At 39.9% G+C, this 27,628-nt stretch overlaps 1 protein-coding gene across 4 annotated transcripts in view; it reads left to right on the top strand.

The window, feature by feature from the left end:
* LOC135259630 (collagen alpha-6(VI) chain-like) overlaps nucleotides 1-27,628 on the top strand; it is a 53,592-nt gene that overhangs the window by 11,313 nt on the left and 14,651 nt on the right. For all 4 annotated transcript variants that reach the window (XM_064344203.1, XM_064344220.1, XM_064344230.1 and 1 more), the window contains exons 2-30: nucleotides 4,344-4,443; nucleotides 4,548-5,156; nucleotides 5,534-6,121; nucleotides 7,167-7,739; nucleotides 8,076-8,681; nucleotides 9,128-9,688; nucleotides 10,006-10,563; nucleotides 10,982-11,557; nucleotides 12,306-12,881; nucleotides 12,965-13,314; nucleotides 13,585-13,663; nucleotides 13,770-13,915; nucleotides 15,940-16,032; nucleotides 16,189-16,242; nucleotides 16,407-16,478; nucleotides 16,731-16,757; nucleotides 17,621-17,665; nucleotides 18,285-18,338; nucleotides 18,656-18,718; nucleotides 20,092-20,157; nucleotides 21,146-21,199; nucleotides 21,322-21,357; nucleotides 22,189-22,251; nucleotides 24,153-24,215; nucleotides 24,526-24,588; nucleotides 25,484-25,546; nucleotides 26,237-26,287; nucleotides 26,681-26,716; nucleotides 26,951-27,013. In XM_064344203.1, coding sequence (XP_064200273.1) covers nucleotides 4,344-4,443; nucleotides 4,548-5,156; nucleotides 5,534-6,121; nucleotides 7,167-7,739; nucleotides 8,076-8,681; nucleotides 9,128-9,688; nucleotides 10,006-10,563; nucleotides 10,982-11,557; nucleotides 12,306-12,881; nucleotides 12,965-13,314; nucleotides 13,585-13,663; nucleotides 13,770-13,915; nucleotides 15,940-16,032; nucleotides 16,189-16,242; nucleotides 16,407-16,478; nucleotides 16,731-16,757; nucleotides 17,621-17,665; nucleotides 18,285-18,338; nucleotides 18,656-18,718; nucleotides 20,092-20,157; nucleotides 21,146-21,199; nucleotides 21,322-21,357; nucleotides 22,189-22,251; nucleotides 24,153-24,215; nucleotides 24,526-24,588; nucleotides 25,484-25,546; nucleotides 26,237-26,287; nucleotides 26,681-26,716; nucleotides 26,951-27,013 — 6,288 coding nt within the window. The remainder of the gene's footprint in view (nucleotides 1-4,343; nucleotides 4,444-4,547; nucleotides 5,157-5,533; nucleotides 6,122-7,166; nucleotides 7,740-8,075; nucleotides 8,682-9,127; nucleotides 9,689-10,005; nucleotides 10,564-10,981; nucleotides 11,558-12,305; nucleotides 12,882-12,964; nucleotides 13,315-13,584; nucleotides 13,664-13,769; nucleotides 13,916-15,939; nucleotides 16,033-16,188; nucleotides 16,243-16,406; nucleotides 16,479-16,730; nucleotides 16,758-17,620; nucleotides 17,666-18,284; nucleotides 18,339-18,655; nucleotides 18,719-20,091; nucleotides 20,158-21,145; nucleotides 21,200-21,321; nucleotides 21,358-22,188; nucleotides 22,252-24,152; nucleotides 24,216-24,525; nucleotides 24,589-25,483; nucleotides 25,547-26,236; nucleotides 26,288-26,680; nucleotides 26,717-26,950; nucleotides 27,014-27,628) is intronic.

A 27,628-nucleotide genomic window follows, 5' to 3' on the forward strand; every position in this document is an offset into this window, starting at 1 on the left:
TAACCTTTGATATGCTTTCATGAGAACTACACATTTAATTTTAATTTCAAACAAAGCTACTGTCATTCAGAACATTTATTTGCCAAAAATGACAACTGGTCAAAATACTAAAAATGCAGTATTGTCATACATTGAATTATGCTAGCTAAACAAGTTCCTATCCATAAATAAATAATAAACATAACAGTGTCTTCGCTTAGGAAGGGTGGAGTAACCCTGATTCTTCTTCAAAAAATACGGAGTGGTCTCAATTTTTTACAGGGCTGCATAAAATAGGTATTTGAAAACAGCTGGTTGCAGCTTTACTGCACTCATTTCTTGGTATGTCGTGAGATGAATGACCTCATGTACAGCTAACGATTGACTGCATTTTCAGGTCAGCCCGATGGTCACAATTCCTGGACATGTGTTTAGCATTAAAAGATAAATTACGGTGAACAGGCTTCATAGCATTGACCTGGATATTTTACTGGCATTCAGTTGAAAAGAAGGACATTTTACAGTGAACATGTCTGCTTTCTCCTCTTAGAAGATATCCCATTTACTGTTGTTTAAATCTTAGGAGACTAGGTTTATAGAATTCGCCCAGTCACACTGATAGGTACAACTGCCGCTACTCCCTGTGCAGGTAGAAGCACCACAGTGGTTCTAAAGTTCAGTTCTGGGTCCCCCCTGTGTATGCTGGTTTTCATTCCAACCACAACTGTGATCCCAAAATTTTGACAAGCTGTAAATTACATTATATTATTTATTTTGCAGATGCTTTTATCCAAAGTGACGCACAATAAGTGCATACTGAAGGTCATTGGAACAACTACAAAACATAGGTCCGATAAGGTACAATTCTCATTTTGTAACAGTTATTCATAGCCATGAACACATTAAGTCCAGTTCACACAGTAAACACTACTCTCTGACCTAGCCTATGCTAAGTCAAACTAGGATGCATAACAAGCTACAACAACAAGATAATGATACAAAGTACAATTTAAGTGCTGGATGGAGGTACATGTAACAAGAAAGTGGCACAGGAGGTAGATGTGTAACATCTTTCAAGTTTCATACATTCATTTAAATGCATTGCATGAGGCAATTTTTGTTATTAGACACTTTGATGTAACATGAAGTTTGAATGACAACATTGTCTTCAGATGGTATGATTTAAAAAACGCAGGGCCAAATTACTTGAAATAATATTGGAAACATTGGGTAGCATTGCTTTGGAATACAACTTGTTTAATTTGTGTGAGCTAAGATAGACAATATTGTTCCATGTAACTTGGCACAATTTTGATATCAGTACTTTTAATGGTAGGCCTAGATTTGAAGTAATGACTTATAGACAGTGCTTTGTATGTGTGAGTAACTTGGCATTTTTGTACGTTGAAAACGTGTTTTTCATCATACTGTGTTATGCATTAGTGATAATAGTACTTCATATATAAATGTAGGCTACAAGAGACATGCATACACATACATGCATGGTAATACACATTCTAGATGACAGAAACACATACGCATGGATTCTATCATTTTTTCTTCACCATTAATGACAAATAAGTGTACTGTATGTCAAGGGTGCCCAGTATGTTGATCGCAGAGGCCATGCTGGTAGATCGCCATGTCATTAAAAAAATGCCTAAATCTTCCCGTTTTCATCTCATTGCCTACTGCTTCTGCCTGACAGACAGGTATGCTTGATTGACTTAAAATGTGGCCAATCTTCTGCTGTTGAGAACTTTGTTACATTTAATCGTGTCCATTCATCCGTGGTATGGCCACGTAAATGTCCTAAATTATGTGATACTTATGTGATTATATGATACTTATACTTATTCGGAAATAAGTAACGATAGCAGGCCATAGGTCTATCATAGCTAGCTAATACACTTATAAAGTGAATTACTTTTTCATGAAGTTATTCGTAGCAAATTCAAATATTAACTTCTTCATTTTCACAATTGTAACATAAAATATGTGTATGTTCATGGCCATGGATAACCTTATCTGACCTGTGTTCTGTTCTTGCTCCAGCGACCTTCAGTATGCAGTTATCATGCGTCGCTTGGGATAAAAGCATCTGCCAAATGAAATGTAATGTAATCTAATATTACATTGTTATACCTCTGAAGTATAGAGTTGGAAATAATGTGTTGAAAGTTTATTCATTCAGCATCATTTTCTATAATCCATTGGAAGTACTACAACTTATTAATAGAATGTTTACTAAGCCATTGATTAGAAACTTTGGTAGCTTTGTTAGTGAAGTAGGCTACACTCTGATAGATAGCATGCATGAATTCAGCTCCCCTGATTGAAATAAATGCAGAATTACTGAGCCAGCTAAGTTACAAGCATAAACAGTAACAGCAGTGCTCATGGCAGGGAGGCCATCTTGATGAGAGAAGAGAATATGATACAAAAGCTACTCAACCTCAGGCATCTGCTGCCTAGATGTAACTAGCTAAAAGTAACATTACTTACAGGTCCAACAGAAAATAGGCCAACTGCGTGTCACTTTTCATCCCCTGGGTGATGCCACCAAGCAAAAGCGATTCCAAGGTTTACTGCAGTTTTTGAATGAGCCCTGTTGGCTTTCTTTTTGCTTTGCTGTATCTAGGCTTCTTAGCATCTGCCATTGCAGCAGCTAACTAGCAACACTTCACTGGAATCTGAATTCAGACCTCAGGTTCTGTTGCCACACCCCTCCATGCCTTGCACACACACACACACACACACACAGAAAAGAGCACCACACCCATAAATGTCCCGAACACATTTCAGAATAACAAATACAGGTAAAAGGTGCACGAATTTGGCCAAAGTGCATAAAGATTGAGTTTGACAGTGGACCATAGATATGCCTTAGCATAGTTATATTACAATGTTTTCAAGTGGAAGATGCTGTATTGTATGCCTTTAAGTAGGTTCAATATAATTATGTTTTTTAATATGGAGGAAAACCACACTGGTTGTTGTTAAACTAGCTGCATTAGCCTGATAGAAATATGTCCATGGATGGATAGTTAAAATGGCTTGGTAAACTGATGCTTGTGTTAAATGGCAAAACCAATGAAGGAGTTTTACAGTTTTTCAAATGTACAATATATTTTCCTTAAATGATTCAGCCCCTGCCCTAAGCAGCATCCCTACATGCTTGCACTGCTGCTGTTACCATGTTGGTCTATGGTGTCATTTTTTATAAAAGTGATGAGATCCAGCACATGGCTGCTGGTGTTAGCAGTACTTTCAACTGGCCAGCATTTTTGCCACTGTACAGTAAACTACAGGGGGCTTTGAGATAACTGACTGGCTGGTGTTTGTGTCAAAAACAGCAGGGCTTCTTTTCAGAATCACCGGAGGCTTGAATGCTTTGCTCTGTTTTTCAGTATTGAACAGCTTTAGTCTGTCTTTCTTTTGTGCTAATTTTACACTGCACCTGGCTTTCACCCCAGCCCCAGCAGACATTTGTAATGATTTAAAATGCATTACATGGAGTCTTTTTAAAAGACATATTTTTAAATGACTGTAAAGCAACAAGGAGAAAATAGTGTCTCACTTGACTTTTGTAAAATTTTGTTAAGGTCAGTCTTGATATCACATCAGAACAGGAACAATGTGTATGTGTATTCTAAAGGCAACATCAAACATTTGTGGTTTGTTTGGCCATGGGAAATATGCTAAACTATTCAGAGGTCTACATAGCATGCCTTTTGCTTCCTGCCAAAATCTACAGTATATCATGTGGTCCAGGGTTCCTGTCTGGCTCTCATACTCTAAAACTGCAGCCAAACTGTACATGACAGCTTCCACAGAAGTAGCTTCAAAAGGAGAGGTCAAATGTTTCCCCCTAAGTCTATTGAAAATAAAAGCATGGTTTAGAAAACAATGAGGGAAGGAATTGTTTAGTCTGTATTCATTCTTCTAAATTCCTTATTGCTGGAAATCAGTACTCCAAAAATGATTTATGGCACTATTCCCTGTTACATTTATCAGTACATTTGACTTTGCTTGTTGCATGAAGCAATGGCATTCCTACCATATTTAACATATTAAAGAATTTACGTAACAGCTTTCTGAAAATGTGACTGTAAATTAACACAGAGCATAAGTAGTCCAGGCACCATTGAGTCTAAAACTTTCAAAATTGAAAATGCCAGTTCCAGATGGTCGTTAATTACTTTTCTGTAGAATGGTCTGTTCTGTCCACAGTTGGGGTGAAATATTTGTTAAATGCTGCATTCCAATTCTTTGCGCTCACATTCAGCAGCCTTGTAGAAGAAAATGAAGAAATAATTAACAGCTGCTTTTTATCTGTCACTGTGTGTCTGTTTGTCATGAAGAGCAAGTTCATAACTGCTGGCAACATGGAGGCAATAAGGACGTCTGTGGCTGTTTTTATCTTGGCGTCTTGTCTTTACAGCAGTGGTGCCCAGAAAACAGGTACTGTATTAAACCACACTCCTTCTGGTGATGGAGCCAGTAACACAGCTGTTGCGGTTGACTTATGTTCAGTTGCAGCTGACTGGTTACGTCTTGTATTGCAGTGTGCACCCAGGAGGCAGTGGCTGACATTGTGTTCCTGGTGGACGGCTCCTGGAGCATTGGCACAGAGAACTTCCAGCAGATACGTGCCTTCCTGGTCTCATTGGTAGACAGCTTTGACGTGGGCCCGGACCAGGTTCGGATAGGTCTGGTTCAATACAGCACTGAACCTGTCACCGAGTTCCTTCTGAATGCCTACACAGACAAGCAGGAGATTCTGCAGCACATTCAGAACCTGCCCTACAGGGGCGGTGGCACCAAGACCGGGCTGGGCCTGGAGTTCATGCTTTCCCAGCACTTTGCAGAGAGGTTTGGTAGTCGGGCTAATGAGGGGGTCCCACAGTTTGCAGTGGTCATAACAGACGGACAGTCCCAGGACAACGTTAAGCAGCCAGCAGAGATGGTGAAGAGACGTGGCATCACACTGTATGCTATCGGTATCAAAGATGCAGTGCTGGAGGAGCTGCAAGAGATTGCCAGTGACCCAGATGATAAGCATGTCTACAGTGTGTCTGACTTTGCTGCTCTACAAGGCATCTCCCAGAGTGTCATTCAGGTGCTCTGCACCACAGTGGAAGAAGCCAAGCGTCAGATTGCCCAGGTGTCCCAGGGTAACTCCCCTCTCCACTTACACTGATTTTACTATACTGTCAGTCATTCACAGCTTTGAACTTCTGCCAAAGTAACTGTAACAATAGAACTAGAGCTGTCATTATGAATATCTTTCAATTGTTATTTTAAGAACATTAGCACATTGAATAGTTTATGATTTGTTTGTCTGCCACATAAAATCTCATGCTGAATTAAAACAGATGATCCATAAATCAAGAAATTGAAGCAGTTGTGTGTGTGATCACACATGTACACTTATAAATACAATCCTATTTTATTTTATTTTTACATTTATCTTTTTATCAACGCATCCGTAATAGAAACAAGTTACAACTATTTTCTTGTTGCACATCAGATTTTCTCTCTTTCTTTCTAGAGTGTAGAAAGGCCACCATGGCAGACATTGTGTTTCTTGTGGATAGCTCCTCAAGCATTGGCCCTGATAATTTCCAGCAAATTAGGATTTTTCTTCATGACTTTGTGGATGGCCTCGATGTGGGAATTAACAAAGTACGTATAGGACTGGCCCAGTTCAGCAGTGAGCCTCACCAGGAGTTTCTCCTGGGAGAGCAAATGGAGAAAAGGGTTCTCTTGGAGCAGATAGACAAATTGAAATACAGGACGGGGGGCACCCAAACAGGAAAAGCCCTCCAGTTTCTCCAGTCTACCTACTTTACTGAGGCTGGGGGTAGCCGGGCCAGTGAGAATGTCCCACAGATCGCTGTGGTGATCACAGATGGGAGCTCCACTGATGAAGTTGAGGCTCCTGCTCAGGAACTCAGGAAGCAGGGTGTCATCATCTTTGCCATTGGAATTAAGGATGCTGATAAAGAAGAGCTTGAGAAGATTGCCAACAGCCCACACAAGCATTTCCTTATCAACATTGATAGCTATCAGGCACTGCAGCGGCTTACTCAGAGTTTCCTGCAGACTGTGTGTACCTCTGTGGAAACCCAGATACAAGGTAAAATATTTTATATTAAGTGGTGATGAATAAGCTCTGAGCATCATGCTGTACAAACAGCCAGCATCCATTCCATTTGCATTATAATATACCATAATTGTAATGTGAAAATTGACATCCACCTTGTCTTACATGCACAACTCTATTCTGTCAGATAACACAAATAAAGTGTCCTTCATTTTTCATATTAAAGATGCCGTTGTAGAAAAGATGTTTTTTTAGCAATATCTATTCCATCTATCTGCATTTTGTAATTGATTCTCCATATGCTGTTTTCCATTGTTGGCGTCGGTGCAACAGTCCCATAAAGTATTAAAATGTGATGACACGCACACAGGAACTTGCATATTGAATAATGAAGAGCAAGTCCGTATTATATATCTATTTAGGGCATTATAGCTCAGCCATGTATTTTAAAATACTTTAGTTTACAGATGTTTGATCAGTTTATGTTGCGCTAATCAAGATATCGGCTGACCTCCTCCTTTTCTTAGTTTTACAGAACAGTGGAAAAAAGAATAGTGAAGGAGAGTGTACATACTTACATTGTACTTAGACAGTTTGACATTGTAACCTTACGTTAGCTGCCTTATTTGTTGCCGTTGATGTCTCTGACTGTAAAATATATCAAATGTAACCACATCTGTTGACACATTGTCTTTAAAATTATGTTTGATATGTTGCTTAGAATTACCATGTCAAACAGCATTACTGACCGTCTCTTTCTCTAAAATATGCTTCTGCTGGATTATCTTGAAACATTCACACTTTACACCCCCAAGCAAACTGTGCTGATTTGTTTTATTTCAAATTTGTAGTATGAAAACAAACTGTTGTGACAACCAATCACCACAGATGTCACCAAATCCACCAAAACTAAAAAATTATGGATAGGCACTTTAAGATTATTATCTATTTTATTTCCTTATAGTCAGTCATTGTATGTGAATGTAGTATGAATTGTGCTGTGACTCAGCTGTCTTGAAAAATGTTACCGCATGTTATTACACTCTGAAAAATGTAAACTTTTCATTTTAAACATTAGCTCCAAGGTTTGCTGATGTGTTCATCCTGGTGGACAGCACAGCTGAGATGGGAAAGGTGAGAATCCTCCTGAACCGAACAGTCAACCAGTTGAATGTTGGCAGTGAGGCACATCGGATCGGCTTGGCCCAGTTCGGCTCTGACACTAAGGTGGAGTTCCTGCTGAACAAGTATCGGACCAAAGACGAAGTCCTGCTTCATTTGAAGAACCAGTTCCGACTGCGGCCTGGGAAGGACCGTCAGTTAGGGCGGGCCCTGGAACATGCTCGTGTCAATTTCTTCAACGCAGCTGCTGGCAGCCGGATTGCTGAAGGTTTCCCGCAGTTCCTGCTGGTCATCACCGCTGGGCAGTCACAGGACAGTGTGATAAGGGCCGCACGGTCGATCAAGACTGAGGGGGTGACCGTCATCTCCATTGGACTGCCTAAAACCAACAGACAGGAGCTGGAGCTCATTGCCACATCACCCTATGTGTTCCAGACTTCACCACAGAGCATTGCATTGATACCTCAGGAGGTGAAAGGTATCATTGAATCTAAGGAAGCCCACTTGGGACTGGCAACAGGGCCTTCAGGTGATTCAACTCTCAGTTATTCAGTTAAATTTTGTCATTTATTTAATTTATGTTTTGAATTTACATGTGTTATGTGTATGATGAGATAACATTCCCCTGGCCTGGTTTCTAGAAAATAAAAACTTACGTTATATTCCACATTTTATGTGAGTCAATCTCTTCTGTGATCTTGCTCTGCCTTCATGATGGAATTAAGATTTATTCATTTATTGTGTATTGGCATCACGTAATGTCACAATTTCTTCTGCTGATGTTCTTTGCTGTAAATCCTCAATCTGTATATGAAACTATACTAATTATTTTCGTTCACCACTAATCTTAGTCTGTGTTTTTCAGATTGCAGGTCAGCCAGAATGGCTGACATTGTTTTCATTGTGGAGCAATCTGGCAGCAAGGCTAATTTCCAGCAAGTGCGCAACTTCATCTCCCGCATTGTAGATGGCCTCGATGTTAGCTTCAAGAAAGTGAGGGTGGGTATCGTTCTGTACAGCAGTGCTCCAAAAGCAATGGTCTACCTGAACAGCATTAAGGAGAAGGCTGATATCCTGCAGTTCATTAACATCCTGCCATACCAAGAGGGGAGAACTAAGACTGGCGCTGCCTTGAACTTTACCCGTGAAAACATGTTCAGCAAGAGTGCGGGGGGCCGGAAGGACCAGGGGGTGCAGCAGCTGGCCATCGTCATCACCAGCAGGAAGTCCCAGGATGATGTTGGAACAGCTGCAGTGGCACTGCGCCGCACAGGGGTCACTGTATATACTGTCGGGGTGAAGGATGCTGACCAGAAGGAACTGAACCAGATCGCCTCCCATCCAGCCAGGAAGCACGTCTTCAAGGCTGACAGCCTCACTCAACTGGAGAAGAGCCTTCAGAAGCTTTTGTGTAACAACATCCTTCAAAGAGCCTTTGCTGTTCCTGTCAGAAGCTTCAATCTGAAAACAGGTAAATTATAAACTGTGAAGTAAATCAAATGCAAAGCTGGTGCTTTTTTGTGACTGGAAAAAGCAGCCTAGAACGAACAATATCTATCACTCACTCAGGTTGTCAGTCACTCACAGACTGACTGACTGATAAAGTTTATAGCATGTAACGCAATGATTTTCTAAATTCATAGTAGTATACCAGTTAAGCAGCTGCAGCAGTACCTTTACAGTCCTTGTGTATCACAAATGTGAAAATCTACTTGATTAAATTCCATTTGCTATTAAAAGCCACTTTCATGCTATTACTAGGAAAAATTTGTAGTTGACCAAATGAATACTAGCAGTCAAAATAATTACTCTAAGTAAGTCACAACTTTGTCACATTCTTCTGCAACTACCTGTACTCTCTTTAACACCATCCTTCTCACTATGTTCACCTCTCACGCTATATCCTGGATAATTCAGGCTGTGTTCAGACGGAGCAAGCAGACTTTTACTTCTTGATTGACCACTCTGGGAGCATCTATCCAAGTGACTTCCAGGACATGAAAAAGTTCATCCTAGAGTTTCTGCACATGTTCAGGATTGGGCCAAACCAGGTTCGGGTAGGAGTAGTGAAATTTGCAGATTACCCTACACTGGAATTTCGTCTGACAGAGCACACCAGCAGCAGTTCGTTGGAGAGAGCTGTTGAAAATATCCTTCAGGTGGGTGGGGGTACAGAGATTGGGCGAGCACTGACCTTCATGGGCCCACTGTTCAAGGATGCCTCCAAGACCCGGGGCGAAAAGGTGCCCGAGTTTCTCATCGTCATCACTGATGGGAAGTCCACTGACAGGGTTGAGCAGCCAGCAAAAGAGCTGCGTGATCAGGGTGTTATCATCTATGCCATTGGGGTGAGGGGTGCTGATGAGGCTGAGCTGCTGGAGATTGCTGGCTCTCCAGACAGGGAGTTCTTTGTCAATGACTTTGATGCTCTGAAGCCCATCAAAGATGAAATTGTCACAGACATCTGCTCTGAGGAGGGTATGTACCTTTTATCCATACACTCCAAAGAAGGGCCATACACAGATTTTTTTTATTTGGGCAAGGGGGGGGGGCATTATGCTGGTGTCTTTGTTTAACAATAACTACTTAGAATATAGAATTATGTGTTTCAGATTTGATAAGTGAAACTAGATTTTGAATAAAAAAACTAAATCAGTAACCAGGTTTCAGAATTTAAGCAAAGATTAATTTATGTACCAATTATTTTAGATCTAGTTTTAGGAGGTTTCAGAGAACATTCCAGGGTGCCTTGGTAAAATATCTATCTAAATCTCTATGTTTTCTTTTTTTCATAGTTTGCAAAGATATGGAGGGAGATCTCCTGTTCTTGATTGATGGTTCAGGTAGCATCAGCCCCTCTGATTTCATCCACATGAAGCAGTTTATGATGTCTATAGTTGACAAGTCTGTAGTAGGTCTGGACAAGCTCCATGTTGGTGTCTTGCAGTTTAGCATAAAACAGCAAGAGGAATTTCCCCTGAACAAGTTCTATGATAAAGGGAGCATTAATCAGGCTATCAGCTCCATTCAGCAGTTGGATGGAGGGACTCTCACAGGAACTGCTCTGTCCTTTGCCTCAAAGTACTTTGACTCACCCAAAGGAGGGCGTTTGAATGTTAGGCAGTTCTTGATTGTGATCACTGATGGCGAGGCCCAAGATGAAGTGGCCAAGCCAGCTGAAGAGCTGAGAAACAAAGGCGTGATCATCTACTCAATTGGAGTTCTCAATGCCAACAACTCCCAGTTGCTGGAGATCAGCGGGTCCCAGGAAAGGGTCTTCACTGAGAGGGACTTTGATGACCTCCAACATTTAGAAAAAATAATTCTCTTTAAGCTGTGCTACCCTGAGGCCGGTGAGTATTGTTTTTAAATGCTTCTTTAAGATGTATTTTTAAATGCTTATAGGGACAATCCTTAATTTTTCATATTAAAAAATGCCATATTTTTATATACCTTCTCATGATGGCCTTTTTGGAATAATATTGATTCAATGTGTTTGCGTTCTGCAATTGCTCATTAATATGCTATTCCCCACGGGTGCGACTAGTAGCAGACAGTGAGACCAGAGACTGGGCCTTCAGCAACATGCTAACACCGTTTGTGACAACCTGTCACCACAGATGTCGCTAAATCCACCGAAACTGAAAAAATAAAGATTGCCATTTTTAAAAATGTTGAACGGTATTGTTTTAAAATGCACATATGCTGTGTAATTGGCAACATGATTCTTGAAATATCTTATTTAGTATTCATTTTCATGCATTTAAACAGACTGCAAGAAGACAGAGATTGCAGACATGATCTTTCTAGTGGATGGTTCAAGCAGCATCCAGCCAAGTGATTTCCAGAGCATGATAAAATTCATGACATCAGTGGTCAACAACACAGATGTTGGGGAAAACCGTACCAGGTTTGGAGCTATCTTGTACTCGGACGCACCCAAAACCAGTTTTACATTGAACCAGTACTACACCAAGAGAGAAGTTCGAGGAGCTGTTGCTGCCCTGGAACCGCCTGGCGGTAATACCTACACAGCCTTGGGCCTGCAGTACTCGCTGGCCTTCTTTGAACCACTGTACGGTGGCCGTGCTGCTGAAAAGGTTCCTCAGATCCTGATGGTGATCACAGATGGGGAGGCCACAGATGCAGTGGCCCTTCCGGTGTGGTCCAGGGCAGTGAGGGAGAAGGGCATCAAGATTTATGGCGTCGGAGTGGGGGGTGCTGACAAGAAGGAACTGGAAGTCATGACAGGGGATCCAACAAAGGTGTTCTACGTGGACAGCTATCAAGCCCTGGAAGTGCTCTACAAAAACCTCTCCAATGTGCTGTGTGTTGAAACGAAACCAGGTAGGCACGCTATTTGTGGCCTCCAACTTTCTGCCACTGTTTAAGTTAATCTGGTGGGTTCAAGTTCACCTCAAGTTTACTTTCAGAAAGCATGATTGCATGAACATAATCATTAATGGGGAAGGTAATGTTTTGGAAAATTAGTAAAGGGTATCCTGGAGACAAAAATCAGCTTTAATGGGAAAGAATATACTAAAGAATAATTGTACAAATGGAGAAATGTGACTTATGGTTGAACTAATATCTTCTAAATCAGAACATTAAAGTAACATGTACAGTAGAATTATATAATTCTACAGTACATGTTACTTTACATATATAATTTTATGCACATAGTGTTATGCATCCATTAATATATAACTAAAATAATAATTGAATAGTGAAATAGTTTTATTAATGATGGTAAAAAATTTAAATGGAGCTGCTGGGTGGCTCTTCTTGTTAAGGTACTGTTCTAGTGCATGGATGAGCACCATGATCTGGTCACCTGCAAATGTGTCAGTTGAGCTGCGCATGAAGTGTCTTCCTTTGGCATGTCTTTGGCCTGTCTTGTGGTGGGATAGGAGGCCGCAGCTGACATCACATGCTGTCTTGAACTTCTGATTCAATAGTGGAGGTTGCAGCAATGAGTCATGATGAATGTGATGGAGTATTCCAAATTGAGAGAAAAAGGGGGGAGACATTAAAAATCATTTTAATTTAAATGCTCTCACTCCACTTTAACACTGTCATTATTTCTCCCATCCAGTGTGTGACAAGCAGAAGGCTGATCTGGTTGTACTTATGGATGGATCCAGCAGTATTGGGGAAGTGGAATTTAAGATGATGAAGAAGTTTGTGTCAGACCTGACTGGCAGTTTCCAAGTAAGCCAGGAACATGTGAGGGTGGGGATGGCCCAGTTCAGCACGGACCCCCATAAAAACTTTTATCTTAACAAGTATGACAACATAAGTGACGTCAAGGACAATATCCTGGCCATTGAGCAGATTGGCGGGGGCACGTACATTGGCAAAGCTCTGTACTTCATCCAGCAGTTCTTTCAAGCCTCCACTGGCAGCCGGATTGCCCAGAAAGTCTCTCAGAACTTGGTGGTGATCACAGATGGGGAATCCCAAGATGATGTGGAGCATGCAGCCGAGGTGTTAAGGTCCATGGGCATAAATGTGTTTGTCATCGGCGTGGGTCGGATCCATGCTTTCGAGCTGCTGCAAATCGCTGGGTCCCAGGACAGGTTCTTCACTGCCCAAAACTTTGCCGCTTTGGAGAAGATCAAGGAGAATGTGGTGGACACCATATGCAATCCACCCCGTGACCGCCCAGATGGTGAGTCCTGAGATGAGAAACAATCAATATATATTTGTTGTAGTGGTGAAACCTTTTTACAGTCTGATGGTTTTTCTCTACAGTTTGCTCTGTGGACATTGGAATTGGATTTGACATCTCCCGGAGGCCGCGAGCTGATCTGCTCTTCAATGGTCAGCAGAAGTTGAAGGCATACCTGCCTGACATCATCCGTTATTCATCCTCCCTGGATGAACTCTGCTGCACTGAAGGCAAAATCATCAAGCCCAACATTGGCTTCCTGGTGGCTGGCGAAGATGGGAGGGTCATTAATGATTACGAGTTTGAATGGTATAATGAGCAGGTGGTTCAGAAGGTGATGGCCCTGCAGACCTCTGAGCCAACCTTCTTTAATGTGCAGCTGCTGCAAGCCTTCTCTACAAAGTTCCAAAAACAGTCCCGTGCCGGAGTGAAGGTAAGTTGACTGAAGGTTTGCGTGGGGATACAGGATACAAGATTTACTCATTGGTTTTATTTCAACATTTTCCATGGCTATATATGTTCATAAAAACATTGCTTTCTGGATTAATTACAGAGCCGTTGTTCTACAAAATCACTATGGTCATGAAGTTTTGAGGTTCATTCGTTATATTATGTGATACACCCTTTTTATCAGCAAATTTGTGTTGTGCCTAATCAGGGCTTGTCTGGAAGAGTCTTGTTTTGTCATTATGTTTTCCTGCAGATCCTGATAATATTCACAGATGGATTTGATGACATCATTGAAAAGCTAGAGGCAGAATCAGACCGCCTCAGAAGAGAAGGTATGGCAAGTGCAGAAGACCACAGGCAGAGTTTTGGGGCCTCTCATTGTTTCTTCAGTTGTTTCCTCACAATTTCCTACTGCTTTCCTCCGTGCCTCTGGAATAGGAATTCAAGCATTGCTGTTAGTGGGTCTGGAGGGTGTCCGGAACCCCAGCGATCTTCAGATGGTTGAATTTGGAAGAGGTTTTGGCTACAAGCAGCCCCTGTCCATTGGCATGCAGAATGTTGCCAGTGTCATGTTAAAGCAAATCGTGAGTATCACATTTAATTGTTTCAGTCAGCTTTTGTTGTAGGTTCCCCTCTGGAAAGTTTGTTCTTTGATCAGTTGTAACTTTCACTGGATTCAATTGCTTTGAATTGTTCACTTGCACTCCTAATGTTAATATTTTAAAGCTCAATATAATATTGAATATTTTATATCAAGACCATTGTGAAGTGGTGCTCTAGATCACAAATCTGAAGGTTATGATATTACCAAATATGCTAGCTAATGGCAAATTTGTGGGTCCTGGCCTTCATGTATGATGGTTTTCATTCCACACATTGCAGTGATTTTTAAATGTTTTTTCAGTTAATTCTTTTTATTTGAATTTTAATGCCTAATACACCCACTTAGTCTATGTTACAAAGAAGGAATATTCCATATTCATTTCGCAACAGATGAGGTCTTGAACAACTAGGCTAATACTTTCACTAGTTGTAATGTATTATGGCAAATGATTCAATTTGATAGAAATCACATATTTTCAGTAATGGACCTGAAACCCTAAATGTGAACACTGATTTATAAAAAAGTTCTTAGATGTAAACTTGACTGTAACTCAAGATCATTTCCCAAGTTATGCTTACACTTGATTCAAACTGGTGTATCTATGTTATACGCAACTACAATATAGATATAAATCGCTAATGAACTTCAATTTGAACATGTCATTTACAATGAGCCCATCTTGTGATTGCAGTTAATAACAGCCATTTCTGTCAGGACCACTGTCATCAAAGTAGAACTTTATTGACAATAAAGGAAATACAGTTATGTTTGGCGGTATGGCTCTGTTCTGGAGCTCTCCCGCCAACCACGCAGCCCGCGTGGATAAGGCCGGGAGGCCAGCAGCCAAACCCCCCTAGAGGGGTACACACAGAACAGATCCAGCAGCAAAGCAAGTTCTAACATAGGGTGGAGCAATGCATTTTACACTAGGAATTGATAAATGCAAATTCTTTACACATGGGATGGAGCTGGTGTGGAGGATTTACGAAGCAACGTGCAGCGCTTGCATCGAGGAGCAGCCGAATGAGTAGAGGAGGCTGTTTAAGTAGACCGCCCTGTTAGTGAATGTACTGTGATAGGCGAACATCACTCAGCTGAGCCATCAGCTGATTCAGCCGGAGCGCTTGACTCTCGTGGCCTGCCAGAACTACGCGATGCTCCATTTTCCTGTAAATAGGCTTGCATTTCTTGCACTCTTCATGTTTAAAATTGATTATCAATTAAATGTTATTCTTAGTGTGCCCACAATACACTTCAGGCATTTCCATGCAGCCCTCAAATATGAAGTTCAGTTTAGGAGAACAATAATCCATTTAGTGTATGATTATATCGGTTTGCGTGATATAGTTATATATAAATATATATATTATATCATATATATATATATATATATATAGGTTTGATATACATATGTATTGATTTGCTATTGACACATCTATTGGTTTGTCACTGACAGATCTATTGGTTTGTCATTTATGGTACACTAAACGGCTCCCCTTACTGAAAGGTGTAGTACATCTTCAAAACCGGCAGGTAATTAGCTTATGTCTAGTGTAACCTTTACATAGAGACCTCATATTCACATCCAAGTGGGATTTTATGAATAGCTACTTAATCATGTTTTTCAGCATAAGACCCTATTTAAGATACTGTTTGATTTTAAGACCATTTTATAAATCAGGCGTCTAGTCAATATATCAAAGTAATTCGTGGAAAAAGAAGAGCATAGAGAATAGAGAAGTAAATAGGATATTTATTAGAAAAATGCACCAAACCTGTGTTAAGAACTCTTTTTGAATTGAAACTGATAAAAAATTAAAAACATGTATTTAATAACCTTATTTGGCTAGAAGAAAAGGATCCCATGGTCAAGAGTAGACACTACTGCACAAAGGCATGCACAATTGCAATTACATTATCATAATGAAATTACTAGCGAGAGGTGTATCTATCTATCTATCTATCTATCTCTCTCTCTCTCTCTCTCTCTCTCTCCCTCTGTAGGACACTGTGGTAGGACGGGAATGCTGTGGGGTGATGTGTAAGTGTTCTGGTCAGGAGGGGGTCCGTGGTCCCAGGGGGGTGCCAGGGGGAAAGGTAAGACTCCAGCTGATGTGGCCATGCTGTGATTGGGTGGTTTTCAGTGCAATTGGGGGAATTCTTTTGTTGACAAAAGCAAAGTGCCTAGTCCAGCTCCTGATCCTCGTTGTGTACATTTTGAATAATATACATTTTTTATTTGTTCCCAAACAGGGTCTTTCAGGTCTAAAGGGTCACCCTGGATTCCCAGGAGAAGAAGGGGGGATTGTGAGTAATTAATTTCATGTTCAGGCACATGTTAATGCTTACAAAATGAGCATAATACAATAAGTCTTAATCACTTACCTGTAAATGAGTTTCAGGGATAGACCTATGCTATAGGGAGGGTGGAACTGCCTATGGATATATTTCTTTTTTGGGGCTGTTTTCAGGGGGGGAGAGGTCCACCAGGATTGAATGGAACACAAGGGTTACAGGGCTGTTCTGGGAAAAGAGGAATCAAGGTAAGATGCTCTTTTCAGCCAAATATGTGTTTGCCTCAGAAGTCCCCAGTCCCAGAAATATCCTTCTGTATTTTGCAGTTATATCTCCATTTCACCAACAGACGAAGTAATGGTCAGTAAATTGACCTTTGTTGTAAGAAGCACATAACCCTCATAAAGTGAATCAAAAATTCTGACCATTTTGTATGCATACAAAATGGTCAGCATTTCAAATGAGCGAATAAGTGAGTTTGACCTGTTTTGTTTTTACAGGGATCAAGAGGCTACAGGGGCAATAGAGTAAGTGCCTTTAAACCATTTTCACACACATGGAATGTGCCATTATCTTTAAAAAGTTTTATTATTTTTAAACCTGTTTAATGAAGTACTCATGAAGAAATGTGACATCTGGGAACAGAAATATGATTGTTTACAATCCCTTTAGAAGGTTTGCTTAAAGCTATAGTCCTTCATTTTTTCCATATTATAAATGCCATATTAAAAATGCCATATTTGATATCTTTTCACGCTGGAATTTTGTAGCAATATCCATTTATTGTATTTGTATTCTGTAATTGCTGCTCTGCATGATATTTATGCTATGTGCTATTTTCCATTGTTGTCATCGGGCCCGACAATCCCACCATACTTGCTGTATTTCAAAACTACTTTCAGTAAAAGCTGTTTGATGGGTTTATACTGTGCTAATAAAAATATCAGCTAACCTCCTCCTTTTCTTAGTTTTACAGTTGTGGATAAAAACAAGTGAAAAAACATGACACTGTTACCTAACATTAGCTCCCCTATTTCTCGCGGTTGATGTCTCTAACAGTACAATTTATCAAATGTAACCACATCTGTTGCCACTTTGTATTTAAAATAAGGTTTGATGTGTTGCTCAGTATTACTAATTAACACTAGGCACTGCTTAGCTTTGCTTAAGATGAAAGCTTTCTGGATATAGTGTAAACTAGTTAGTGGCTTATGGGAAAATACATCAAAGTATTTAGTAATGTTTCAGCTGTAGTGTTCCTTGCACAGGTGCAGTTTACATGACAGGCTCAGATTGTGTAGAAACAAATATTACATATGCAATGGTGAATCATTTCTACAAATGGTGACCTGATGCCATGATGGAGTATATGATGCTTTCTCTCTGACAGGGAGAAGATGGAGATCATGGACTGGATGGGGTCCATGGAGAGCAGGTAATTCCTGTCTCTTAACTCATATTACTATTCTACAGTAATTTCCTGCCATCTGAGAGGGCAGCAAACCAGCATGTTTATTTGGATTTTATTTTTTAAAAATGACTTTGGCATAATGACAGAGAGTAATGTTTCAGTCATTTGTTTATGTTTTTACAGTAACACATACTTACTCAGTGTTAAACTAACACTTGCCAATGACATTTGCCAGAATACAGGAGGATTTAGTTGCCTGGCGTGTTAAGCTTATAGGATTTCATTTACATTCAATTTGTGTAAGATCAGAAAAAAAATTGAAATTCAAGAAATTGAAAAATCTTTATAGAACATTGCAGGCATTTTGAATTTATGAATTTAATTTTGTGTCCTAATGAACTGAATTTGAATGGAATCTGATTTCAGTGGTATGATTCATGGTTAATAATTTACTGATTATTAATTTCATAATTAATACATTAATTTCTTCATTCATTATGTGAATTCAGTCATTCATTTACTAGTTTGTGTGACAGAGTGACTAATTCTTGACGTTTAAATTCTTGATTGGTTGACAGATTGTTTGATTAATTTATCTGTTTTTTGGCTGGTATATTAAATATTCATTTTGTTGAATTGACAGGGTTTGACTGGATCGCCAGGTGCCTCAGGAGAGAGAGGAAGCCCAGGCAGCCCAGTTAAGGACTTTTATTTTAAACCATTTACTGCAGTACTGTTTACACAGTACTTATACTCTATTCTATACCAAGGGCAATTTTTATCTGAACTTGTATACACTTGTATACACTACCATCCACACTGTCTTTATATGAGATAAAAACTCATATAAAGATTTTTGGGGGGTACAGTATACAGTATGTACATCCCTATCTAACAGAGATGGCACAGTGGCACAGAGATGGCACAGTTCATCAAAATATCACATCAAGAATGGTGCAGTGGTGTAATGTCAAGTGGAGGTGATCACTGACTCCTGATGGGTATCTATTGCAGGGCCGTAGGGGCATCCGAGGAGAATCGGGGGTCAGAGGTCAGCCTGGTCTGAGAGGTGACCCTGTAAGTATCATCTGACATTCAGTCCCTACCACACCGCACAGTAATTACAATGCTAACACAACCAGTTTTTCATTTAATCTCATTTGAAACATAAATTAATTTAGGTTCTCAGAACATTCCTGAAATGAGAATAAAACTAATAAAGGTTCTCAGGATATACCCTTGAATATTATCATTACGTTACAAGGAACATTGCAGGTATGGCCTTAAAACATTTTATTTTCAGTTTTGTTATTCAACTTAAAAAATATATTTTCAGGCTAGGAGAGTTTGTTGGCGGGCCAGATTCTCAAGTCAAATTCAAATTCCCCTGTATACGCGGCGGTTTGAAATCAGCCTTGGCACTTTCTGGACAATCCCCCCTACTCTATGTGTTACCCTGTTCGAATAAAGCGAGAAATACAAAAGGAGGGTGGCCTGTCAGCTGTCCTTTTTAAAGGAAAAAAACAAAATCTGAACTGCGGAAGGTCATGTTAAACAAATCTACCATTTTACTACTTTCATTTGGAACTCTTCATTTGGAATTCTTAAAAGTATTTGACATATATCCTCCTTTTATCATGACTAAATGACAGCTGTCAGGGTATATTACCAGTAACTTTGTATGTGACCTGGTAAGTTTCTCTGTGAAATAACATACTAGTCAAAACCTTATCTCACTACCAATTGTATTTCTATCATAAAACTTCCTCAGCATTCTGGCCATATGCTAACTGGGAAGTACAAAACATAAAAGCAGCAGAAACAGATCAAAGTTTAATTGTACTGAAAATAAAACATGATTAAAAAGGACAAACCTGTTCAATGAGAGCTAGTCATGCATTTTTGTTCAGACTATAGAGTAATGCATACATCAATTGCTCTTTTTGTGGGGTCTTTAAGTGTGTTTGGTGAATGACAGTGTTGAATAGGGTTAGGTTTGCTGTGAGTCTTCAAACTGCAGCCCTCGCTGATCACTGAGTTGAATGCCTGTTGTCTTAGCAAGCTAATACTGATGCCTATCAGTTGGCTGAGGTGTAGTTTAGAGGGCGAGAGAATAGGGGATATCAGAAAACATGAGTTATGACATCAGTGACCACAATAGAATGTGACATCACTCCTGTGAAGAATCAGTAAGAGTGAGATTGCTTCCTTTGGCTTTGGCTGGGGGTCTTTAGCTTTAAGGGCAAATTGTACCTTTTTTGAGTGGCTGGTTTGGGAAGTGGAAGCAGACCTATACCCTTAAAAATGTCTTGTATCTGAAATGATGGTCAATGGTCTTCCTTTGGTGTTTGATACAGTGCCTCTATGGGATGCCAGAATAATAACGTGTTATGTTGTAGTAAACTCCTTGTCCTTTACTCAGCCTCTCTTTGGTCTTGTCTGCACTCCAGGGGGAGCCTGGTGAAGATAACACAGTCCCTGGTCCGAGGGGTGAAAATGGAAACCCAGGCATGCAGGTATATGACAAAACACACCCTCACTGAGAACACACATCTCAACCTGTGACTCACTTTTTATCAATTAGGGTGCTGTCTTGAAGGGTGCTGTCTTGTGAAACCATTTCTCATTGGTGTACACATGCTGATCATAAAATGGTTGGAGTAATGTCAAAAATGGATCCCTAATTGATACCTGGGGGCACTTTCTCTCTAAACCACGTGTTATTGACTCATCCAAGTTAGACATTGGTACAACTGCTTTGACAAAAAGGGGTAGTTACCAGAACCCTTTTATGTGAGAGAGCTATTTGTTCTCAGTTCACGTATAAACACAGACTGTGTGGTGCTAGTGTTCTTATTTTCCCTGCCAAAATTCATGGCATATTGTGTCCATAAACACAGTGTCGAAAGTAAATATCATTAATCAGATTTGTGCAGATGAAGCAGTTTCATGCTCACAAAAATTCTGCTACATGTCTATTCTAGTTAGATCCAAGCTACTTTGGAATACAGTTAAGAGAGGGGTTTAAGTGATTCAATCAAGTAAACCTTTTTCTTGCTATTTACATTCTCTAATATAACTTGAAGAAACACTACAAAGAAAAACACATTCAAAAGGAAGTTTGGAATACTTTCCAATGGAGTAATCAGATAGCTGGCACAGTCGTCGCTAAATATACAGTAAAGGAGCACAGATTAAGACATATGAAGACCAGTGACTTTTTGCACTGGGCTAATATTAATGAGTAATATTACTGGGTGGAAAAGCAACAAAAGGAAAGAAAAAAATGTTTCTCCAATGTTAGGCAGACTTAGACTACCAGACAGCCAATGTGCTTTCTGACTTCATTATCTAGGAAGAGGCAAAAGGGTAATCCATCACAAGAGGTCAAAATGCAAAACAGGCGTTCACACAGAGAAGGGTGGTCATTTCCAAAGCAATCCCCAAAAAACCCAGTTGTTTCATGTTTTTATCTCTGTTTCTCTCCCTCTTCTCTTCTGAAAGGGAGATGCAGGAGAGGATGGCCCTCCTGGAGAAAATGGTATTCCAGGACATGGAGTAAGCATTTATTTGTCGGTGCTATTTGTTGTCCTAAATATCAACAAAAGATCACCCAAACTGTTCTTCATGTATTTTTTTGTATTGCATACATTTACATTTGACATTGCATCTTTTTAAAGGGTGCTCAGGGTAGAAGAGGTCCACCTGGAGATAAGGTAAAGTACAATTTTTGTTTCATATGTGTGGCATGCATGTGTGTGTGTGTGTGTAAGGTTTCCCCCAGGAAACTAGTTAATGGAGGGAAAAACCTTAGAGGGTGAGCAGCGGTGGCATGAAGTGGCAAGCCGTGGTATTCGCATAGTATGACCTACACCTGACGTGGTGAAAATACAGGATGCCGATTTTGTTAAATAGTGCACATTTATTGAAAGGTTCAACTTAAGATTATGGAGATCTGAGCAAAGCTGTAAATGAACGTTTTTGCCATCAGCAGTGGTACAAGTGTGGGCAAAAACTTTGCAGCATATTACAACTGCGTAGTATTCGAGTTGAAACAGTTGAAACAGAGGTGCAGTACAGTTGTAACAATGAAAAATAACTGCGTAAATGAGTCATTATCTGCAATAGTTACTGGACAAAATGCTATTGGTTCATACGAGTGTACAGTGCATGGATGTTTAAACTAGCAACCAATTAGGAATGTCATGATTTTTTTTTAGCTTACTGCCAAAAACGGTACATATACAGAATTGGATGAGTAGAGTGATTTTATCATTGTTTGAATACACTTATTTTGTCTATGTCATGTAAATAAAGAAGAGTAAATACGCCTTTTCCACAAGTTTTCTGTAGGCTTTACTTCATTTGTTAACCAGTTACTAATCATGTGTGAGGTGGAAACCAGGTTTTACCTTTTATATACCCTTCTATATGTACTGTATACCGGTGTGCATGCGCATGATTTTGTGTGTGTGTGTGTGCATGCGTGTGTGTGTGTGTGTGTGTACACTTGTGCGTTGATTGACACTCTATCCTGACATTTGCAGGGGAAGAAGGGAGAGCATGGAGAGCTGGGGCCTAAAGGGAGCCCTGGACCCAGTGGTCCACAGGTGACACATGACACCCCATATCCCTTTATCTGTTCACCCAAGTAAACACTTGAATCTTTGTTCTATTCTTGCTACTTTTTGCTACTTCTCAAATGAATGCTTGATAAAATTCAAAACAATGAATCGCTGGAATTAGCTGGAATGGCAGCCATCACCTTGTGTCTGCCCTTTGGTGCATTCAATTTTGGCAGATACCTTCCACATCCATTCACAGGGGTTGACTAGGCAACTGCAAAGTGTTCTGGCTAAGAGTCCAATGAGGCAACAGCACTGCCCTTGTCTCCCCTCCATACCCTAATCCAAAAAAGCAGACATTCATATTGGGAAATCATGGAAAGTATGCTCTGATGAGTGTACTATTCATCAGAGCGTACTTCCTGTGATTTCCCAATATCAGATATCAGAAGATTATCATACTGAAATTACTCAGCAAGTACTTTATCACCCCGTCTCTCTCTGTCTGGCTCACATTCTTTCTCTTTCATTTTCTCTCCCTCTCTGCAGAATTTTGTGTAAGATATGTGTAACTATCCCTGGAACATATAAGAGGACTTAAAATGTATATACAGACAGGTGACAAATTAAAGGAAAAACCAATGTACTGTAAAGTGTTTTAGTAAGGTATTGACTCATCATGAGCCACCAGAACAGCTTCGGTGTGCATTGGGATAGATTCTAAAAGTCTCTGGAACTCTACTGAAGGGATGGAACACCTTTCTTCTAAAAGATATTTCCTCATTTTGTGTTTTGATGATGGTGGTGGAGAAATCTCCCATAGGTGTTCAATTGGGTTGAGATATGGTGACTGCGAAGGCCACAGCTTATGATTCACGTCATTTTCATAATCATCAAACCATTCAGTGACCTCTTGTGCCATGTGGACGGGGAAATTGTCATCCTGGAAGATCAGGATAGAAATGTTTAATCATAGGATAGAGGAGATCACTCAGAATAACTGTATTGATTTACAGTGACCCTTCCCTCTAAGGGGACAAGTGGACCCAAACCATACCGGGAAAATGGTTCCCTCAGCATAACAGAGCCACCAGCCCCCTCACTGTGGGGGTCAAGCATTCAGGCCTGTACCGTTCTCTTGGTGTACACCACACGTGCACTTGCCCACTTGTCGAGAATATGATGAAGGATGACTCATCTGACCATATCACTTTTTTCAACATCTCTGTCAACCATTTCCTATGGTTTTTGCACCACTGAACTCTCAAATGTGCATTCATCTTTGTGCATAATGAGGGGTTTATGCCCTGCAACCCTACATATCCCTTTCTATGTAGCTGTCGACGGACTGTTCTTTCTGACACAGTCCGATAACGTCAGACATTGACATTCTCAGTCACTTGAGGAAGAGTTGCTTTTCTGTTTTTCCTTACATATTGCACTAATGCACGATGATCACGGTCATTGAATGTGAGTTTTCGACCACAATTTACAACCCTATGCCTACTGATGTCCTTCCGATATATCTAAATGCAGATGTCACATTAGTCACTGTTCCTATTGAAACACTAGCTGGTTGAACACTGTATAACTGAAGCCATCCATGCCTAAATAATGAACCCACTTTCAAAGTCACTTAGATCTTTTCCTCCTAACATCTTGATCCAAAATCGAGGTCAGCTGGGCCTGCTTAGCATTTTTATACATTCCACAGAGAATGGTAGGTGTTAATTGCTTAATTGTATCATGCAGTGAATCTGTATGGAAGTATCTGCATTCGTTATGTTTCTCCACTAATTTCATCAGGTTTTTCCTTTACTTTGTCACCCATCTGTATATATATATATATATATATATATATATATATGTAATGCATACTAGGTACGCACAATAATGAAACACACTAGTCAGGATAATTATCAAGATAATTTTTCTCACTTTTGTAGGGCGTGAGAGGACCCAGGGGTCCACTTGGACCATTCGGAACTCCAGGTCTTCCTGGGCCACAGGTGAGCCCCCGAACTGCTTGGCCACATCTTCAGGTCTCTTGCTGGGCCCTCATCTTCTTAAGATCACTGAATGTTACCATGATCTATTACCTCAGCAATCTGAAACACTAAATGAATAGCCTTAAAAACAGCTTTGGTTGCATATCCCAGGGTGCCTTACCATAGAACAACTGACCTGTTCTTATATGGAAAATGTTTTAACAGTTATTTGTGAAGTTTTTTTTTTTGGCACTTTACTAGAATAAAATTAACTCTTAAAATGGGGTTTGAAAGTAAATCAAGTAAATCATGATTTCTGTATTTTGCTTAGGGGACACATGGTCCAGCAGGTGACAAAGGATTGCCTGGAAGTCCTGGTTTCAAAGGACAAAAGGTATGAGATTTGAACTCAGCATTGCTAGATTATTTGTGGCCTTATGCTCTCTGCTGTACATAAATATGTAACATACACATGCTCAAGAAGAGTCTGTAGAATATGGGACTAAAGTATATGGGCTCAATCTTACACCAGGCGCAAAGCAATGCCAAGCGCAACGCAAGTGTCTTTGCTAGTTTCACACCGACACAGTTGTCATTTTCCCATCCAGCACCCACATTGTTGAAATAGCAAATGTACTTGCACCCATCTGAGCGCCCATGGGCGTGTTGGTCTTAAAATGAGGTGTGGTCAGGCGCATTGTTGGCGCATTGCTATCTTGAGGCAGCGGAAAGCGATTGTGCGATTGACCAACAAAAACCTGGTCTTAGGCCAATGGTGCAGTATTTTACTGTTATTTTAAGGGCACATTATTAAGATTGTAATATGCGCCTACATTGGTGGGTGCACAACGCGCAATATTTAAAAAAAATACTTGTCATAATGGTTCCATTTCTCTGCAGAGAAGCATTCTTTCCTACTACATGGCAAATCCGCCATTATAATAGCAATCCGCCAAGGAGAAAGCGCACCTGGCTTTTAAAGGGACTGGGAGATGACACTCTGATTGGTTTATTTCATGTTACACCCAAAACACACCTATGATTAATTTAGACTAAGTACAACCCGTCTGAACCATGCGCCTTACTTTGCGCTCAGATTATCCGCTGTTAAACTAGCAAAAGTGGATTTGGACACGCCCTAAATGCACTTGCGCCATGCGCTTTAGACCGTGCGCTTAGATCGTTAAAATATAGCCCTATATCTCCAAAGCCATTGCTGAGGAGGTCAATTGTTACACATTTCTTTCACTGCTTTCAAGTCTCTCCACTGAATTTGCTTTCCCCTGCAGGGCCAGCCAGGAGACATTGGAGAGAAAGGACCAGTCGGACCCTTGGGACCAAGAGGGATGCCGGTATGATTTAGTCCCTCTTTCCCTCTTCATAATCAAGATTTATGATTATGTGCCATGTCAACCCCTATTTGTCCTGAGCTTGTTGGGTGAAACACTTGAAAGAAATATTAAGAAGACAGTTGTCACTTTTGGGGAATATAACCACAATTTGAATCTAATTTGCCTGGACCCTTAAAGTTCATATGTGGGTAGGGTGGTGCACAGCTCCCCAAAAGATATACAGTGAGCTCCATAATGAACAAATACATTTTTTTTCTTGATTTGGCCCTGTACTTCACAGTTTTAGACTTATAATCAAACAGGTCACATGTGGAATGTGCATATTCTCCGCTTTAATTAAGGTTAGTTTTACACACTTTGGTTTCCCCATGTAGAAGCACTTTTTATACATTGCCCCCCATTTCAGGGCACTATAATGTTTGGGACATATAAATGTTAATGAAAGTAGACATTGTGGAGTACAGAGCCAATTTAAGAAAGAAAAAATGTCTTAGTCCCAAACATACGAAGCTCATAGTACTTCTTTATATTCAAATAATTATCACACCAAGCAATTTATGTGTTTCAAGTTTCTTCCTCAGAGCATCTGAGCATTTTGTTGGAACACAAACATTAAACATTTAAAAATGAAAAGCATACTCTGAAATCTGAAAGTAATATTGATCTGAAAACATTTTGGCTGTCAAACAGGGCCTTGATGGCAGAGATGGCTATGGTTTGCCTGGACCCAAAGGACTGAAGGTACAGTTTCACTTTATGATGGTCAAATCCGATCTTTCTATAGGAAAAGTGGTATGGTATGTTTTTGTTTTCTCACTTCAAAATAAAATGTTTCTATGATTTGTCTTTAGTGCCTTAAATAAAGAAATGAACATTCTTCATTTATGCCATTTAAAATTTTATTCTTGTATGTTTTTTTTCCAATACTTTTTTTACATCTTTGTTCTGTATTAATATATCATTAACTATGGGTGTTATTACTCTAGAAATTACATTGTTTAGTGTTTGCACCTCTAGGGTTAACATGTATGAGTACTTACACGTATGGAAGGTGTAAGCTTTTTTGTACAATTTGTACAATTATAATTTATTTTGGAAACAATTTATGAATTGTGTAATTATTTTGTTTTCAAGGGAGAACCAGGCTTCCAAGGTTACCCAGGACTCCAGGTGAGTTGTTATAATGAAAAAAGGAACATGCATATGTATTTTACTTCATGGGAATTCAATAAACAATTGATGCTACACAGTTGAATTTCCAGTGTTAATTCAACTCTAAGAGTTTATATGAGTCGAATTAGGACCACATGTATGCTGCAAAAGTTAATTTAACACTGTAAATGTACTGTATACAACCCTTTTATTTAAAATTATTTGAGGGCGAGGCATTTTCTTTTTCTCCAGGGAGAGGATGGATTCCGTGGGGGAAATGGAGGTCAAGGTCCCAAAGGAAACCGTGGCAGAGGGGTATGGGTCCCTGTATAATTTCAGAAGAGAGTAGTCAGTTTTATATGGTCATGTATCTATGGCAGTGTATTGTTGCCATATGAAAATCTGTGTATAACAGTGAATTCCATGAATGTACAGTCCGCTCAGGACCAGATTAACTAAGCAAAAGAACTTAGAAAAAAATAAATACATAAATAAAAAAAGCAGTTATCAGAAGTCAATGCTTAAGCAAACTGGACAGACACATAGGAACAAGTTGTGACCAGCAGATGCTGAAGGCTAAAGTATATTGAGGCAGTAACTCCTCTGTGCTGTCAAAGACAGCTATGAAACACACTCAATTTTACACTAACTCTAAAGAAACACCTTTTACAGTATTGTCAGTGTTAGCAGCACACAATGCAAAACACAAGGGGCAGTTCATTAACTGGCCCAAGCTGTAAGAGCACGTTTTCAATGATAATTTAAAAAAGAATATAGTGTTCTTTGGTATGAGATATGAGAACATACTGTAACTTGAAATCTGGTCATATGTAAAATTATGTTTCTCATATGTTTCTAGTTCAGACAATAACAGCATGTTCATAGTAGTGATTGCAGGATGCAGAACCTTTGTGCCTATGACGTCTTTTT

The sequence above is a fragment of the Anguilla rostrata genome, chromosome 1, assembly GCF_018555375.3.
Source record: "Anguilla rostrata isolate EN2019 chromosome 1, ASM1855537v3, whole genome shotgun sequence".
Lineage (NCBI taxonomy): Eukaryota > Metazoa > Chordata > Actinopteri > Anguilliformes > Anguillidae > Anguilla > Anguilla rostrata.